Source organism: Grammomys surdaster, unplaced genomic scaffold (assembly GCF_004785775.1).
Source record: "Grammomys surdaster isolate TR1022 unplaced genomic scaffold, NIH_TR_1.0 206, whole genome shotgun sequence".
Lineage (NCBI taxonomy): Eukaryota > Metazoa > Chordata > Mammalia > Rodentia > Muridae > Grammomys > Grammomys surdaster.
The window spans coordinates 7,299,380-7,317,276 of record NW_021604651.1 but is presented as its reverse complement, the minus strand read 5'-3'; the positions used below and the strand labels follow the sequence as shown (position 1 = coordinate 7,317,276).

General features: G+C 46.8%; 1 protein-coding gene across 2 annotated transcripts in view; it reads left to right on the top strand.

The window, feature by feature from the left end:
- Positions 1–14,835, top strand: part of Cgnl1 (cingulin like 1) — a 103,675-nt gene extending 88,840 nt beyond the window's left edge. For both annotated transcript variants that reach the window (XM_028771380.1, XM_028771379.1), the window contains 5 exons: positions 8,486–8,569; positions 9,346–9,470; positions 10,349–10,457; positions 10,651–10,814; positions 11,907–14,835. In XM_028771380.1, coding sequence (XP_028627213.1) covers positions 8,486–8,569; positions 9,346–9,470; positions 10,349–10,457; positions 10,651–10,814; positions 11,907–12,036 — 612 coding nt within the window. In that variant the 3' untranslated portion in view covers positions 12,037–14,835. The remainder of the gene's footprint in view (positions 1–8,485; positions 8,570–9,345; positions 9,471–10,348; positions 10,458–10,650; positions 10,815–11,906) is intronic.
- Positions 14,836–17,897: the final 3,062 nt, after the last annotated feature.

The following is a 17,897-nucleotide window of genomic DNA, read 5'->3' as shown; positions in this document are numbered from 1 at the left end:
CCCTTCCTTCCTTCCATGGTTTTTAGTGATAGGTCTTGTTATGATTCCCAGGCTAGCCTCTACCTGTATCCTCCTGCCTCAGCCTCTGAGTGCTGGGGTTGTGGATATGCTACCATGGCTGGAGAGTGGCACCTCTTGTTGGAGGTCTCTGACCTCTTCTGGCCCTTGATGCCTCCGGATTAGAGAGGGAAATTGAGAGGAATGTCCCACTTCACCAACAATACTTTATCTCAAAGTCTGGCTTTCTGCCTTTAAAATTAAAGGGCATGTAGAGAGGGCTCTGGGTACAGACAGACAGGCCCTGTCCAGTGGAGACTTTCCAGGGCCATGCACCTGTAGCTGCTGTCACACCACAGCAAGAAGAGAGACTCTTAAAAGCTGAGCCCCTTTCTCCTCTCCTCAGCTCTGACCTTCTGATACCCTAACAAAGGCTGGAGACTAAAGGACAGAACGTGGCACTGGTCACCTTGAATCTTATGAATGGCATTAACCATGGACTCGAAGCAAACTGCAGCTAGATACTGAAAAGAGAGAGCATGGGAAAGGATTAAAAAACAAACAAACAAACAAACAAACACTCTTGCTTTCTTTTAAAAGTTAAAGTTTTCTGTTCTCGATTTAAAACTTAGTACTTCTAAGTTCTGAATCCTTGTTTCCTCCCAATATATCCAGTCTTTTCCTTCATCCCAGTGTTAGGTCTTAGGTAAACAGGGTTCTGGCAATCTTAGCTGAAGGCTAGCCCTCTGACAGGACCCTGGGTCTGGCAAGGCCATCAGAGGTTAAATCTGCAGAATTATGTAATGGATGAAAGATCTGGGACCCAGAGCCATTAAGGACTTTAGGCGGAGTCCTGTGGCAGGTAGCTCTAGAGGCAAGCTTGGTCTTCCTCTTCCCAAAGACAGTGTTTTAGCTACCAGAGCCTGGAAAATATAGTAAATATGACTTCATGCATGGCAGAATTCTGAAGCGATGTTAGGCCAGCTTAAGAAGAGGAACTAGATTTAACAAGTAGAAAACTAACAGTAAAATGACGCAGGTGCTAAATACCAAAAGCAAGACTCAGCCCATGAGGGAAAGGCCACACTGGGTCTTAGAGGGAAGGGCTTTTAGAGGAATTTTGGCCAGGAGTCAGCTTTGAAGAAATAATCCAGCAGAGAGACTCGGCAGAGTGGGTATGGTGTCAGAGCCAGAGCAGATTGGCAAGTAAGCACCGGATGTTGAAAAGCAAAGAATGCTCCAGGTTTGGAGAGGCTGACTAAGGCTTTGACTGGCTGTATCCTAGAGGCCTGGGGAGCCACGGAAGGTTATTCAGCAGAACAGTGAAGCATATACAGTGTTCTAAAAGGTCACTGTAAGAGAGCACTGAGCGTAAAGAGGCCTCAGAAGACCTTCACTGTGCTGCTCTGGGGCAGAGAAAACAGTTGGGAATGTTCTGTTCTGTGCCTCTGGTTTCTGTCGTTATTCTTGTGTTTATTCAATACTTGCTGGCCCCATTATTTACTTCCTGAGTCTCAGGGATTTTCTTCCATATATAATCAGGATAGTAGATAAATTCAGAGAATCCTAATCAAGATAAATGTTTTTATACTCTTTGAAGTTTGGACTGCCTTTCAAACATGGCTGATGTTGAGAAGGAATAGATTTGACTTGGCCAAATGCCATATTTTTAAAAGGAGAGGAGTGTCTATTTTCTCATACAGAAAAGAAAACGTGTAAGCTGAGGAAAGATTCACTGAGGTGTTGTTTTACAGGCTTTGGGTCTGTTTAAATGCTGGGAAAAGCCTTTTTACCTTTCTTTCTCCAAAAACTTTGTTTCTCTGCCAGAGCCAGTAGGACAAACCTATAAACCTTGTGACTCAGGAGGCTGAGGCAGGAGGATTGTAATTTCATGGCCTTCCTGAGCTACAGAGAGATTACTAGTGAAATTGTGTCTCAGAGTGAGAGAGATGGTTGCCGAAGGCCCCAGGTTCAATTCCCAGTGTCATGAAAACAAACTAAACATTTCCATCTATGACTACTGCCAACCACACTGAGAATTTTCAAGTGCTGGCTCCTTGCATGCTTTCTTGACCATTTTGGGGACTTGGAAGGTATAGTCATGGCCTGCAGTTGCATAGCTTGTAAGAGGTAAGGTCACATTATAACACTTGCATCATATTCTAAAGATCATCAAGAGCCGGGCGGTGGTGGCGCACGCCTTTAATCCCAGCACTTGGGAGGCAGAGGCAGGTGGATTTCTGAGTTCGAGAGTTCGAGGCTAGCCTGGTCTACAGAGTGAGTTCCAGGACAGCCAGGGCTACACAGAGAAACCCTGTCTCGAAAAACAAAACAACAACAACAAAAAAAAAATAAAAGAAAGATCTTCAAGACCTTATCTCTAATAATAATAATTGTTACTATTATTATTAGCATTTAAAGTACACATGGCTGCATTTACCTTTGCCTCCTCTGACTTTCATTATGTGTAAAAGACTTAGGCAGAAAGAGATCTAGCCTGAGTTTTAAATGTGCTGGGTAGGCTGGTATCCTGGCTCAGTGGGCACCATTGTCCATACACTGCTGGTAGCTGAATGCACACAGCAGGGTTGGGCTTGCCCACAGGCACTCCCTCATCCTTGAGAACCAGGGTGACATAGCACAGTGCTAAGCTGACTCATCCCACCCAGACAGCTGGCAGCTGGCAGGGGCAAATACCAACTTCAAACTTTGGGAAGCTTCACCATCTTCTCAGGGACTAGCAAGCCTGCCTTGTTGCCTTGGAAACTGCCAGACAAATCCTAGGGGGGTAAAGCTTGAGGCATGAACAGTTACTTTCAGAAACTGCTCCTTTGTGGCTGGCTCACATCTGTTTCTCAGTACCAGGGGACATAGGAACCAGTAAATGAGACTCCAGATAGCCGCTTTTCAGGAGGAAAGTGACAGATCAAAGTGTGGTTTCCTCTTTTAGTTAAGGGACTCCAGGCTCAGAACTGCCTCTTAGTGTATCAGCTACTTGAAAGCCCACTGTGTAAGCTGCCTGGTTATAATTCTTAGGATGCCCAGGAGTGATGGCCTGCCAACCTCATCACAGCCTATTGATAACAAACCCAGGCCAGGAGGCTATTGTTATTAGCAGGCATAAATATCTCTGGCTTTTCATTAACGCAAAAAGCTGTAGTTTCTAAACCTGAGAGCTAGCTTGGGTCACTGGTATTCTGACTCTACAGGCTGTTAGAATCGGATTTGCTTCTTATCAATACATTCCACGTAAGTTAGCATCCATTCAGTCCAGCTGTGCTCCTGTCTGTTTTAATTTGACGCAGAGCTTTGATTCAGACTATTTAATAGAGTTGAAGGGTAAACAGCATATAAAACACTGCGCTCACATGAAGTATTTCTCCAGCCTCACTTCCTTGGGTTCACGTAAGGATCAGAACATGAGATCTGTTTGCTAAGCTGAGCCTCAGAAGCAAGGACTCCCTGATGCTTGTCTGGATTTGTGGTGAAATTGTTCTTTGGGACCTTGACTATAACACCATGCAGAATTCCTTGAGGCTCCACAAGGTGGATTTATTTTCGAGCATGATGTCCGGCTGGTGTTTGGAAACATGGAGGGGAAGCTATTGTGTTTTCTAAAAGACTCAGAAACACGACATGCCTGGCTACTGTCACTATTGGGTTTTACAGCTGCCTTTTATTCCTTCCTGTTCTCCTGATTTATTTTACACTTCCATTTTAATAGCCCTCCTTTGAGGGGATGTGGTAGGGTATGAAAAGTTACTGGTTTTTTGTTTTTGTTTTTCTGTTTTCCTGGAGCTCTCTAGGGAGGGCTTGAACCTGAAGAGACCCTCAGAGATGTCTCTAGCTTAGAGTTCTGCCACAGGGGAGGTCTGTTTTCTTGTAGATGCTGTAAATTGCATGGTCTAAGCTCGCAGCAGCTGGGACCCTGTACTGTGATGGTGGCAGTCCTCCAGGCCCCAGGGCTCTCTCTACTTAACCCTCCTGTAGACTTTTCCTTTGAAGCTCTATAGAATTCCCCACTAACACTCTGCTTCCTATAGGGTTTCTCTATACATCAAGCATCAAACCTCCTGAGTCTGTGGTTCTGCTGAGAGACAATAGCTGGTGGCTGCAGGGATTGAGGGCTTTTTGTCAGAAACCCTGGGGTAAAATCCCTAAACTGCTTCCATTCAGATCTAATCTAGGCACTATTCTGACCATCCCATCAGAAAAACAGGGTAATAGTCCCTGTGTGGGAGTTTCCAGAAGGATTAACAGACTCAGACACAGTATGTGGCTGGAGCAGGCTGTTCCTATTACCTATCTGGTTCCTTACACAGCTGCTGGGAGAGGCTATTCTCCACCTTGTGTGCATTTTAATACTATCATTGTCAACTTGACTTCTCTACTAGCATCGGGTCTTCTGCATCCCTTAACTTTTGGGACCAATTTTTCTCCTCTGTAGGATAGGACAGAGTCCTCTGGCTTCCTTGGAAGTCTCCTTGAACAGCATCCTGTAAGATAGGGCAGTAACTAAAACATCCTGTTCCAGGCAACTGAAAGGGCCCTGTGGGCTACTTTGCTCAGGTACAAATGAACCTGCAGGCCCTGTTCTGTGAGCAAGGAGAAGCTGGGCTAGGCTGCTTGTCTGTGGAGTTCCTTTCCATAGGTGTGCAGTGTCCCTCAAGTGCAGGTCTGTGCCCCAAGCAGTATGGCTTCCCCTAGGAGGCCTGAGCAGGCTGTGAGCCCGCATTCATTACCACGCAGTCACAGGAGTTAAGTCCACAGCCCTTTCGGCAGCATGTGATTCTTGAGGGCTCTGGGGCAAGTGGAAGGAAGTAGCTGGTGGAGTGTGGCACGCTCTCTGCTTGTCCCTTACATTGTTGACAATTTTTCCTTGCTCTGTACAAGAATGGCCTAAGGGAACTAGACTTGGCTGCCTTGGTTTTGTGCCTTAATATTAGAATATCCTTATAGGGTACACTGTGATCACTTAACACATGTGTACAGGGTGTAGTTTTCTAGTTAGGGCAGTAAGTATTTCCATCTTCTCAACAACTAAGGATTTTTATTTTTATTTTTTTATTTTTTTTGGTTTTTCATGTAACGCTATTCTTTGAAATTTTCATACATGTATACACTGTATTTCACCCTCACAGCAACTCTTGACTTCATAGTTTCCCTGTTTAATTTTTTTCTGAGAAAATTTCATACAGTATATTTTGATCATATTCTTTCCCCTCCCTCAACTCTTCCCACATCCCTGGCCCGCCCACCTTAGTGTTCTCTCATTTAAAAGGAAAAACAGAACAAAACACAGTCTGTTTCCATTGGCCAACTACTCCTGGGCACTGGGCCTTCTCCGGTGCATGGTCAGTATACCAGTTATCAGCCATAAAAGAAAACTGATTTTTTTTTCCCTCATCCAACAGTAATTAATTAGGTGCCAATAGCTCCTTAGCTAGGGCTAGCATTTCATGTCCACCTCCCCTTCTGCATGCTGGAATTCTATCTGAGCTTGTGCAGGTCTTGTATGCACTCTCACAGTCTCTAAGCTCCTATGTGTATCTGCCCTGTGTTGTGTCTGGAAGACATGATTTCCTTGAAGTCATCCACCACCTCTGGTTCTGACAACCTTTCTACCATCCTCTTCCACATAGATCCCTGGGCCTTGAGGGGAGGGTGGGATTCGTCCCATTTGGGGCTGAGGACTTCTGAGTCTCTTATTCTGTGTTCATCGACCAGTTGTGGCGTCTGTATTAACTGCCATCTACTGCAAGCAGCCCCCGCTTTTATTAATAACCTACCAATCGGTGCTGCTCATGTACGTGGCTGTACGACAGTCCACTGGTGTGAGGTGGCAGCCATTGCCTTTCAGTAGTTCCTCAGCTAGGTTCCACAGTATCATGTGTTGAGAACTTTGTATTTTAAAGCTGATTTTTAATTTTTTGGTGCCCTACCCCACCTCCACCTCCCAGTCTCTCTCTAGGGTCTTTCTGTGTAGTCCTGGCTGTCCTAGAACTCACTCTATAGTCCAGGCTGGACTTGAACTCAAAAGATCTGCCTGCCTCTGCCTCCTGAGTGCTGGGATTAAAGGTATCCACCACCACCACCCAGCTTATCTTTTAGTTTTTTTTATCTGTGAGATGCTCTTGCCATGGAGCTCAAGCTGGCCTTGAACTCAAAACAGTCCTCCTGCCTCAGCCTTCCAGGTGCTGAGATTACACGTGTGAGTACAGAGCTATGTTTTAACTTTTGGTTGCCTTACTGTGTCAAAGAAGAACCAGAAGTAATTACTGCATTCTTCTGGTTTTGATGTCCCTCATTGAGATTTCCATCCCCTTCCCTGTCCCCAGATCCTGACCTCTTTTCCATTCAGTTCTATAGACTCTAGTCTCCACAGGAGTGATAACAGTGTTTGTCTTTCTAGTACTGCTTATTTCAGTTAGCATAATGACCTTTGGGTCCTCCATTTCAAAGGAATCTTATCAAAGGTTTTGTCTCCATCTATAGAAAGGATCTTGTAGTCTTTGTGCATCACTTTGTCCTGCTATGTTGATTAAAGTCTTTGTCCACCATTCTATCAGTGGGAGATAGAATGTCATGTTGATCATATGGTCTATGGCTAATCATTCTGTGTGCCTTGTCATTTTGATCATATGGTCAGTGGCTAATCATTCTCTGTGTGTGCCCTGTGTGCCTGCTAGTGGTTTGCACATGTTACAATGTCTTGCTTCCTTTGCACACATCTCACTAGCTCATGGTATATGATCCTCGTGATGAGCTATAGAATTCCGTTCACTAATATTCAATGAAGAATTTTTGCCTCCTGTTCTACAGAGGTTATCAGGGCTTTTTTAGAGATTATATATTTGTCTGGTTTTGGTACAGGAGTAATGCTGCCCTTATGGAGAGTTTATTTTGTAGAATACAGTAACAAAGTCTTAAGACCCAGGATAGGTTAGACGGGAGCTGTTTCTTTACTGCTTTGAACTGTTTCCCATATGTTTTGTTCAGTCTTATCCTTCCTTATTAATTTAGATTCTCCATGCCTTCATCAATTTTTATGTGTATAAGAATTCTACAGTTTTCTCTAGATTTCCCAATATTCTAGTATATTATTCATAATAAGTTATGATCTTTTGTATTTATGTGTGTTATATTTTTTATTTGAATCGTGGCTCTTTTTCTCAGATAACCCTGTTAAGGCTTGTCATTTTTTTTTCTAATTTTTTAGAGACTTATTTTATGTGTGTGTGTGTGTGTGTGCTTTACCTGCATGTTTGTATGTGTATCATGTATATGCAGTGCCCACAGAAGCCAAAAGAAGGCATCAGATCACCTGGCACTGCAATTAACAGACAGTTGTGAGCAGCCATGTGTGCTGGGAACTGAAATCAACCCCTTTGCAAGAGTTGCCAATGCATGTAACTGCTGAGCCATCTCTACAGCCTTGTGGGTTTGCCAGTGTGTGTGTGTGTGTGTGTGTGTGTGTGTGTGTGTGTGTGTGCCATTTATATTTTATTTGTTGTGGGTGCTCTGGCATGTATGTGGAAGTCAGATCACTCCTTCCACTGCTGGGTCCAGACGTTGAATTTGTCAGGATTGATGTCAATCACCTTTGCCTGCCGAGCCACCTCACAAGCCAGGTCTGTCAGTTTTGTTTTGACCTTATTTTCCTCCTAATTTCAGGTTTGTTGTTGCTCTTCTGTCCTCGAGGTACATTGTGGGACCGTGAAAGGTTTCTGTTGAGAAATCTGCTTTAAGTTTTGTGAGTCCTTACTTATAGATGGCCTGACACTTTCTTCTACCTACTTTCATGATTCTGTCTTTGTCTTTTATCTGTGACAGGTTGACTATAATACCCCTGGTGATGATCTGTTTTGAGTTAATCTAGTTGAGGTACTTTGAGCATCTCAAAGTCTTCAGATTGGGAATAGGTTTGCTCATGGTAGTCTAGCCTGTAGTGATGTCTTCATCGTTGATGTTAGCAGTGTCTCTGCCATGGTTGACTTGGACAGTTCCTGATGGTGGCTATGGGACTGTGCAGCACATGTGGGCTTGCAGAGCTGCACAGAGGCTGGGAGCTAGGGCCTGGGCAGCTTCCTATCTGTGGTGACTTCTGTTGGAAGCCAATATAGGAAGTACTGTTCCTAACCTTTTCAGATCAGGTACAGGTGACAACAAATCTTGTATCAGGAACCTACAGTCCCTGAATGATAGGACATGGAGACCCAATAGGTCTTCATCCCTGGAACCTACAGATGAATATGGAAAGAAAACAATATATGTTAGCAGAGTTAGCTACAGTGACTGCTATTATTTTTAGTTAACTATCATTATACTCGCCAAAGGATCAAGGGCATCTAAGAAAAAGATCTTCTACTCAAGAACAAGCAGTATGATGGATACACTGCCTTCATTAAACCTCATTTGCTGTTGTAACCATGTCAGTACAAAGAGTATGAAGACCAAGTTTTAACCCCTTTTGCTCTGCTTGTTGTAGATGGAGCAGATGAGGAGCGAGCTACTTCAGGAGAAAGCTGCCAAGCAAGACTTAGAGTGTGACAAGATTTCCCTAGAGAGACAGGTGAGGACAGCCAGTTCCAGGAGTTCCTGCCTCCTATTCCCTTGTGTTGGGCTCCTGGTATTCTCCTATGGGAATATGGCAGGGGCTTTCCCTACCCCAGGGTCAGTATGTAGGGTAGGATGAAATTTGTGTTCAACCACAGTGTCAGCCCTTCTCAGAGGCTGAAGTTCACTGCTGATGGCCCAGGTCATTTTTATGAGTGGATAGAAGGCTCCAGTTCAAGGAGACTCTCCTAACTGACAAGGTGACTCACTGAGAAACTGGCCCTGAATGTCCACAGTAGGGTGCAACATTTAAGGTAGACTCAGCAGTCTAGGAAAATTTTAACACAATACTTAGAAGTGATTGACTATAACCAATGGCGAGAAAGCCATCAGCATGGGAGGGCATATAACTCCAGTGTAAAGGGGGCGGAAAGTAATCACATAATTAAAAAAGTAAATGACTAAGAAGGGTCAGTCAGATCAGTTCTTTCACAGACTATTCATGTCAGTCTATGGCTGAAAAACATTAGTAGTGGGGCTGCTGCCCCTTCCCTTCATGCTCAGGAGTCTCCACACACACCAGCCCTTTCATCCAACCTCAGAAGGCAACAGCTCAGAGTTTCTTCCTTTGACCTGCTAAGATCTGAGTTCAAAGGTGTTCTGTGGAACAGTCTCTGGAATCCCCTGGTACCTATGCACTGACCAAATTCCTCACTCTACCTAGTATGCTTCTGCTCAAAGAGCATTCCCCAACCCAACCAAGTCTCTCACAGGCTCCCTCTCTGATTCCAGAACAAAGACTTAAAGAGCCGGATTATCCACCTGGAAGGTTCCTACAGATCTAGTAAGGAAGGCCTGGTGGTGCAGATGGAGGCCAGGATTGCAGAGCTGGAGGACCGGCTGGAGAATGAAGAGAGGTAAGCCCAGCCTGGAGTGCGGCAGGGGCCCAGGTAGGCCCTGGTCATTCATTAGGTCTGGTGGGTTGGAGCTCTCCTCCCATCCTTATCAGCCGCCAAACAAGGTAGAGTCAAGCCCAGCCTCACAGTCATCTCCATGTCTCAGATAAAACCAGCAAGCTCCACCAGGTAAGTGATGATAAGGGAGCCTGGCTGTGCACTGTGTGCTTGGACAGAAACTCAGGAGTGGACTGCAGCTGGCTACTGTCTGCATCTCATTAACAAAGCAGGCTACTTTGTAAACTGTTGAGTTTGAGCCAGGTTAAAGGCAGTGACCTACTGTGGCCCTGAGGGCAGGTGTATTCAAACAGAAGTCACCAACTATCTACCAGGAGTGGGGAGGTCCTTCCACAGTGGGTAGGAAAGATGTTCCATGGAACAGTCTCTGTAATCTTCCCAACAAAATGAGTTTTGAGCTAACCACATAGTCCCAGCCTGAGGACTAGCACACCCCCCACCCACCCACCCACAACCTTCCTTGAAGGTTCCTGGTGTATATGTACATGGTTTCACTAAGATTTCTAAGCCTGGCTGGTATAGACCCCAACTACCAGGGGTGTGTGCTTCTTTGCTTCAAAAATTAAGCTTAGTAGCAGAAGAATTTAGGACACTTCTGAGTTCTGGTCCTGCAGCCTGGGGAGTCTTGCCCTTCTTGGGGCTCCATGTCTCCTGCTGTGATACCAGCAGCCCTTTCTTCGTGTGTGGCTGTTTTTCTCTGCCCCTGAGCTAACCAGGCACCAGTGGCTGGGGAGTCTCACCTCCTTCCAGACTGGACTTCCTGTGAGGCTGAGAATTGGAGGGATTAGAGGGTGTGTTTGTACTGCTTTCTCTACTCCCAGGGATCGGGCCAACCTGCAGCTCAACAACCGAAGACTGGAGCGGAAGGTGAAGGAATTGGTGATGCAGGTGGACGATGAGCATCTGTCCCTGACTGACCAGAAGGACCAGGTGAGAGAGCCTCTGCCTTCTCTCTCACATGTGTATGCAGAGTCCCCTGTTCCGCTCACCTCACAGATCTTCTCACTTTTTCTGTGAGGCGGGGTTGCCTGGAAGTAGCCGAATCCCTGGCATCTCCAGCCCTGGCTTTTCCAGCTCAGCTGGACATTCAGCTGACACTCAAGCTCCGTCTTTCCTCATGCAGCTGAGCTTGCGCCTGAAAGCCATGAAGCGCCAGGTGGAGGAGGCTGAAGAGGAGATCGACAGACTGGAAAGTTCTAAGAAGAAGCTGCAGAGGGAGCTGGAGGAGCAAATAGGAGTAAATGAGCAGCTGCAGGGGCAGCTCAACTCTATGAAGAAGGGCTTGAGGTGGGTAGGGGTGGTGGCCACCGAGGCCCATAGCTAACGGGGTCATCCCATTCTTGGGGTGAAAGTGGCTGTGCCTACTTACTTGAGTCACCCTACCTGTTCAATAAGGTCTCACATAAGCCACCCTCATACCAGTGTCAGGCAGAGCCTCAGGCACAGAGAGGGCAGAGTATCCCCACCACTGTGGAGGAGCATCTCCTATGTGACCGGAGAGTGAAGTTCTCATTTATACCCTTCTAAGAGTGAGGATCTTCCAAGCTGCTCTGAGGAGAGCTGAAAGTTGGGGCTAGAGAAGGGTTTTCCTGCCCCACCAGGACCAGTGTCAGGGATATTGAGGTGAGGACTGAACGCAGGTTCATGCTCACCCAGAGCACTAGCCTTTCGTGGAGGCTGTCTGCGCCTGGGGTTCGATGCCTATTGCTTCAGGTCACTCTCACAAGCTGACAGTTCCACTCACATGGCCTCCAGCTCACTGAGAATCCTACCACACAGGACTGGGAACTTGCCTCAAGACCAAAGGTATGCTGCAACAGTTGAGGACTCAGTGGGCAACAGATAATGTTCTGATAAGCTAGTAAGACATTATTGTATGAGGATGTGGCTCAGTTGGGAGAGTGTCTGTCTCACATGCAGAAGGCCCTGGGTTCCATCCCTAGTAGCCCATAAAATAGGTGTGCTGATACATGCCTATGATTTCAGTACTTAAGAGGCAGAGGCAAGAAGGTCCGAACTTCAAGGCCATTCTTGGCTATATATTTAGCTTGAAGGCAGCATGGGCTGGCTATATAAGACCCTGTCTTAAAAGAAAAATAATGTTTATGATCTATAGTAAATCAGAAGCACCCTGACCAGCCATATTAGAGTTAGGCAAAAGGAGAAATCAGTTATACTGCTGGTGGCTCACCCCCCAACATTGAACAGGAGTAATAGGCAGTTTGTACCTGTTGCTAAGAAAAATGTCTGATGCTGGCAAATTCATGCATATGAATGCAGCAGTGGGGTGGAAGGCAGGAGCCCAACATCCTTTCCTCCATCTCCACATCAGACAAGCTCTAGCCAGGGTCAAGAAACATCTCCTTTGTGTTTCCGCAGGCTTAAGACACTGTCTAGTAAAGTCCTGGACGACTCGGACGATGACGACCTCAGCAGTGATGCAGGAAGCCTCTATGAAGCCCCACTGAGCTATACCTTTCCCAAAGACACTGTCACCAGCCAGATCTGAGTCTGCTTCCAGGCCTGTTGATCCTGATGGGACTCTGCAAGCCATCTACACTGAGCAGGAGGCACTAAATGGGGTTATGAATGGAGTCAGAGCCAAGGTTACCACCTCACATTCCTCCTGGGGCCTCTGCGTGGTTGAGTGACCTTGGATCTGAGATAGGGAGCTATTGAAGTTTCAGATGACCTAACTGGGACATTTGAGGGTAAGACACAGCCCTGTTGTACGCTGCTGTCTGCCATCACTCCTTCTTCTGCCCCTGGAAAGGTTCCAGAGCCAGCTGTAATGATATAGGGACGTGTAGGGATGACATGATGTATAGACTGTACATATTTTAAACCAGACCTTCTCAAGGACTGCTGTTCTGCTTTAGAATGCTCCAGAGCTTTTGGAGTGTGACATCATTGTAAAGCTCACACATTGACCTTCATTATCTTTTAAAATATGAAGCTACCAGATCTCAAATATTAAAAAGCCGTAGGCAAAGGAGGGAGAGTGGAGGCTACTCTGGAAACCAGAGGGGGTCAGACAGTGGAAAATTAGCACTGGGAATCAATACTTGGGGTGTATGGGAAAACGGCTCACTGATGGTTGGGGAAGAACACTTACCTAGGGCTGAGTCTGAGGCCTTAGCTACTTATTTTATCTGAACCATGCGAAGAGCAGTTACTGCTCCCCATTTCTTTCTAGCAAGTAGCACGGGAGACAGATGGGATCTCTAACAAGTGTCGTGCTTCTCGAAGACAAGAGTGCTGCTGTTGTGTCTCTGGCCCTTTTCCTCCATGGCAGACCTCCAAGTGAAGCTCGCTCAGGCCTGGAATTGGAGGAGTAGGAGGGGCCTTGCAACGAGGCTAATGGGCTTAGATATGAGGATAAGGAGGGAGGCATCCAGGTAGTTCATGCGGAAAGGGATGAAGGAATACGTGGGTGTAAGGCTGATGTAAGAAGGAGTACAAAGATGTTCTTGAAAGCTGGGGGATGTGCAAGAAGGGCAGGCAGTGGGGGTTGAGCTGGAGCTTGGAATGATGGGAAAAAGAATTGGGGGTGCTTGCCACCCTAAGGGCTTTTTTGGGAACAGGTGTCAGGAAGGGGTGAGGTCCAAGGGCAAGCACATGATGCCAAGGTTGTTTTAGGAGGATGCTGGGCATCCCTGCATATCTCCTGGCCTACCTATGTCTCCTCACAACTGTGAAAGTGACCTATAGAGGAACCTTGTAAGTTGCCTATGCGTGTAAGACAGAGGTGACAGGACACTGAAGTAGAATCCCCAGGCTTCCTGAAGAGGGGACTCCTGGGGACCAGGTTACCATAGGACCCTGCCCACTGCAGGTCAGAGTTCGCCCAACTAAATTTAAACAGAAGGAACCGGAAGGATGAGGATTTGCTACCAGAGAACAAAGCCCTATTACACATCATGAGAGCCACTGTCTCCCTCCACATAGCTGGGCATGGCCCTTGCCTGTTTCCTCACTGGGTATGGAAAGATTTCTGCTTTTAGCCATTCTTCCATTTAACCAATATGTACTGCCCATTAAAATGTGTTAGGCACAGATTTTGGCACTGGAAACACAGTGAATAGAAGTAAAATTGTCTGTCGGGCTGGAGATGCAGCTCAGCTGGGACAGTGCTGGCCTAGCGTGCAGGAAACCTGTGTTTAACCCAACTCTATAAACTGGGTGTGGTGCAGTATGCTGTGTGATCCTGACACTCAGGAGGAAGTGGCAGCAGGAGGGTCCAGAGTTCAAGGTCAGCCTTGAATACATATGTAGTTCCAGGCCAACCTGGGACATAGGAGACCCATCTCAAAAAACAATCCAACCTTGCCATCCTGTAACCATCCAGGAGAGTGTGGTGCAGGCTGGACCTCTCTATACCCAGCCTCTGATAACCTCTGTCCTCTTGGGAATGTGATAGCCTGTGGTTGGTTGGCTGGTTCCCCAGAACTCATAGGAATTCTCTGCCTCCTAGAATCTTCTCGTGTCATCATTTGATACTTGCACTAAGCCTAGAAATGCCTCAGCCTGGTCATCCCAGAGATTCAGGTGACAAAAATCAAGACCCTGAGGATTTGACAAAATCAGCCAGCTCTTAATTCTACTTAGTTCTTTCTGGTAGCCATGGGGCTGGCTACATAGAGGAGAACAGCTCCCGAAAGGGAGAGCAGAGGCCACCACTGGAAACACTTGTAGAGTCCCCCTCCAGCACCACCACCAGCACCACCACCAGAGGCTAGATGGGATGAGGGCATGTCTCCTGTGCTGTAATGGAGTGGAGTGCAAGCAGGTGTGTGCAGTACAGCCAGCGACACAACACTGGACTGAGGGTTAGAGAAAGGTTTGTAAGTCCCAGTCTCATCTCTTCCCTGTGATCCTGACAGGTGCATCCTGGGACAAGGTGGAGGTTAGGGCTCCAGGTTCTTCTCAGCTCAAACCTGTGAGCATTCCTTGGTTTTCTTATATATATATGTTTTTGGGTTTTTTTGTTTGTTTGTTTGTTGCTTTAAGAACTAATCCTGCTCAAGAGTATTTTCTTTAGCTAGCTTAAAAATATCTTGTGTAAAAATATACATGTTGCCAAATGCAATGCTGAGAAGACAATCACTGTATGGCTTTTATAAATTTGTCCTTCCTGCTCTGGGGTGTCATTCCACCATGACAATTGGTGTACTCTGTGGGTCTTTCAGGAGGGATTGATTACTATGCGTTGTCATGGGGAAGAGACATTTTTATCACAGCTACCTCCATGGGAATGACTTCATGGATAAAGCAGGATTTCCTTTCAATAAACTGTCACCTGACAGGAGTCCTGGCTCTTGTATTATTTTCTATCTTTTGATTTCTGTGGAGTTTGGATGTTGTGTTTCTATGCAAGCATGAGGGCCTGAGTTCAATCCCCAGAACCTACATAAAAAAGGCAAGTGTAGTGGCACACTCCTGTAATTCCTTAAGAGTTAGAGATGGGGACCTGGGGAGTTTGGTGGCCAGCCAGCTGCATGGAATTAGTGAGGTACAAGCCAGAAAGAAGGCACCAATGTATATGCTGGGAGCTCTGGGTTGACCAACCCCAGGGCCACTCTGAGAGACTGTGGGATGGTCAGCAGAGAATGTTGATTAAATGATAGCCATGGTGTGCTGAGCCCCAAATGGTTCATTCCAGAAAATCACAAAGGGAAGTTACTCCAGCTTGACAACTGTGAATCAGATACCCTTTCCTAAGTTTGCCTGCCTGCCCTGCAAGCACAGTAGTGTGCTCTCTTGTAATGGGCTCCCCCACAGTCTCCACTTCATATGGAGCTAGGGCCACTTCCCCTAGAAGGGCGTCCCTGGGAAGGCCTCACACTGACCACTGACTGGCTCAGCTCTGTCTCCACCCAACTTCAGGGAGCGGATCTCCACACCCCAGGTTCCTGAGATGACTGGTTTGGCCTGGCTGCAGGTAGAATCTGGGCATTTCTTCTGTGTGCAGCAATCTGGGGTATGCTCCCTGGGACTTGGTGAGCCCACCTGTCCATTGTACCATTCTTTCTAACGGCAGCCATGGCTCTCCAGATCCCTCAGTGTCCTTCCTGAATTTTCCAGTACTGCCTGCATTCTGGAGCTGCCCTTTGTTGAGTCCTGTAAGTCACATCTGGTCTCATTTCCTGTCCCTCATGTATGTAAGCATGTCCTTCCAGCTACTCTACAGCTTCCTCATTCAAAGCAGGAGAACCCTGAATATGAGATGCTTGAATGTTCCAAGTTCCCAAAGCCTTCACATCAATCATGTTTTTTTTGCAAAATCAGATATTGAGGGACAATTTGATAATTTGTGAATAAAATCTTCCTGCCCAGCATATTCCTTTCAGACCGATGTAGGCCTCTTCCCAGGATCCCCTGGACGAGAGTGATATTCTGTATGGCTCCTGCTCCTGAGCTGTCAGGAAAACACTCAGGAAGCCCAGAGTAAAGGGGGAAAAAAAACAAAACAATAAAACCCCAAAAAACTCAAGTGCTCCCAGGACTCACGGCCCTGCCTTCCCATCACATTCTTGACATTCCACCCTTGACCTCCTGGATATTACCAGTAATCCTGACTCTTATATAACTCATTAGAATTCTTTTTCCCTCTAATTAAAACAAAACAAAAGCCCAGCTATTAGCAAGTTCCTTTTAGGGGCATAAGAGTTCCCAGTCCAGAAATGCCTGCCCTTCCAGAAGATCAAGACACCTGGTCCCTGCTCTCAGACCTGCTAAACACTAACTTTCCTGTTTGTTGACCCAAGACCTGGCCTAAGTCTCTATAAAGCAACAATAATGAGAGAGGGAGGGAGGAAGGGAAGGAAGGAGGGAGGGAGGGAGGGAGGGGGAGAAGGAGAGGAGGAGAGGAGAGAGGAAAGGGAAAGAGGGGAGAAACAAATGTGTGTCCTGGGTTTATAAAGATGAAAGCATCTGTTCTGAAAGCCATTCAGCGCAACAGCTACCGTACGCAGGGAGGACACAAGTGTCCCACAGGCAGACTGCCAGCTAGGGCTCACCACAGAGGGACAACAACCTGCCCGAATGCCTGAGGCTTTGCTGAATAAATGCAGCCCTTTAGGAGGATGGTCCAGACAAGGCAGGAGCCCAGATCTTGTTGTGCATTTGCTACTGGGTGCACTTGGAAAAAGCAGCTAGTGCACCTGTAGAACCTGCCAGCAGGGGCAGATGACAGCACTAAACAATCTGGGGCTCCTGGAAGCTTATAATGTAATTAAAATTTTGTGGTAGTGTGGGCGTACACCTTTAATTCCAGCACTCTGGAAGCAGAGACAGGCAAGGTAAGCCTGGTCTACAGAATGAGTTCCAGAACAGCCAGGGCTACACAGAGAACCCCTGTCTCTAAACAACAAACAAAACCAACAATAACAAGAAAAAATGTGGTGGAGATAGGAGTTAGCCACAGAGTTGTTCGTTGTGGTTATGTCATGCTGGTTGCTTGTTTTCCTTCTGCTTTGTTAAGCCCTCTGCTCAGCATTCCATTCTCTCCTAGTGTGTGTGCTGTGCAGGGACCAGTGTATCCCTGGCTTATTTGCCATGCACCACACATTTGTGCAGACTCACAACCACCTTGGAGTGTGTCCTGGTGGGATGTGAGCACATGAGATGACCTAGACAGAGGCACATATAACCTTGCCAAGGGCACGAGCAGGCCACACACACACAGGAGTCTATCTGGGTCAGGCTCTGGAGTACACTCTCTGCTCATCCCACCAACGTCGAATGCCTGAGAAGACGAGGGCTCCCACGAGCTGGGCTCCCATGAGCTTCCAATCCAACTGCATTTCAATCACCCTGTGCCTGTAGGTTCACGCCACTTCTGCTGCCTGCCTCTGCTTAGTGCAGCCACCAGAGGTCGACAGAGATCACAGTGAGCCTTTGTGCTGCCATTCCTCACCCCTCTCCTTTTAAGTTTAGTCTAACTGGTGATCCAGGTAGTTGGCAGCTGTGATCGTCAGAGCACTATCTTATTGGTATATTCCCCGATGAAGCCCTAATCTGGCTTTTTTGAGTCTGATCCGGGTGGCAGGGCCACTCTGGGTGGTCACTGTATTGTCTCACTGGTGGTATGTAGGCAACACCAGCAAGCCCCTGAGGGTGGGTGGTGCTTGCAGAACGTATCCATTCCCTCCGCCTCAAAGAATGCTTTGTGGTGAAAAACCTAACAGCATTGTCACCAGAGTAACTGTCATCAGATGTGACAGTCTCAAACTCACAACCGCACTTGCAAATTGAAGCCAGCACAGGGTCCTCACAGATCACTGAGTCAACTGACAGTGAAACCTTTGACAGTGAAACTCACAGTGAAACTCACAGTGAAACCTTTCCCTGCAGGGAGTGGGCTGCAGA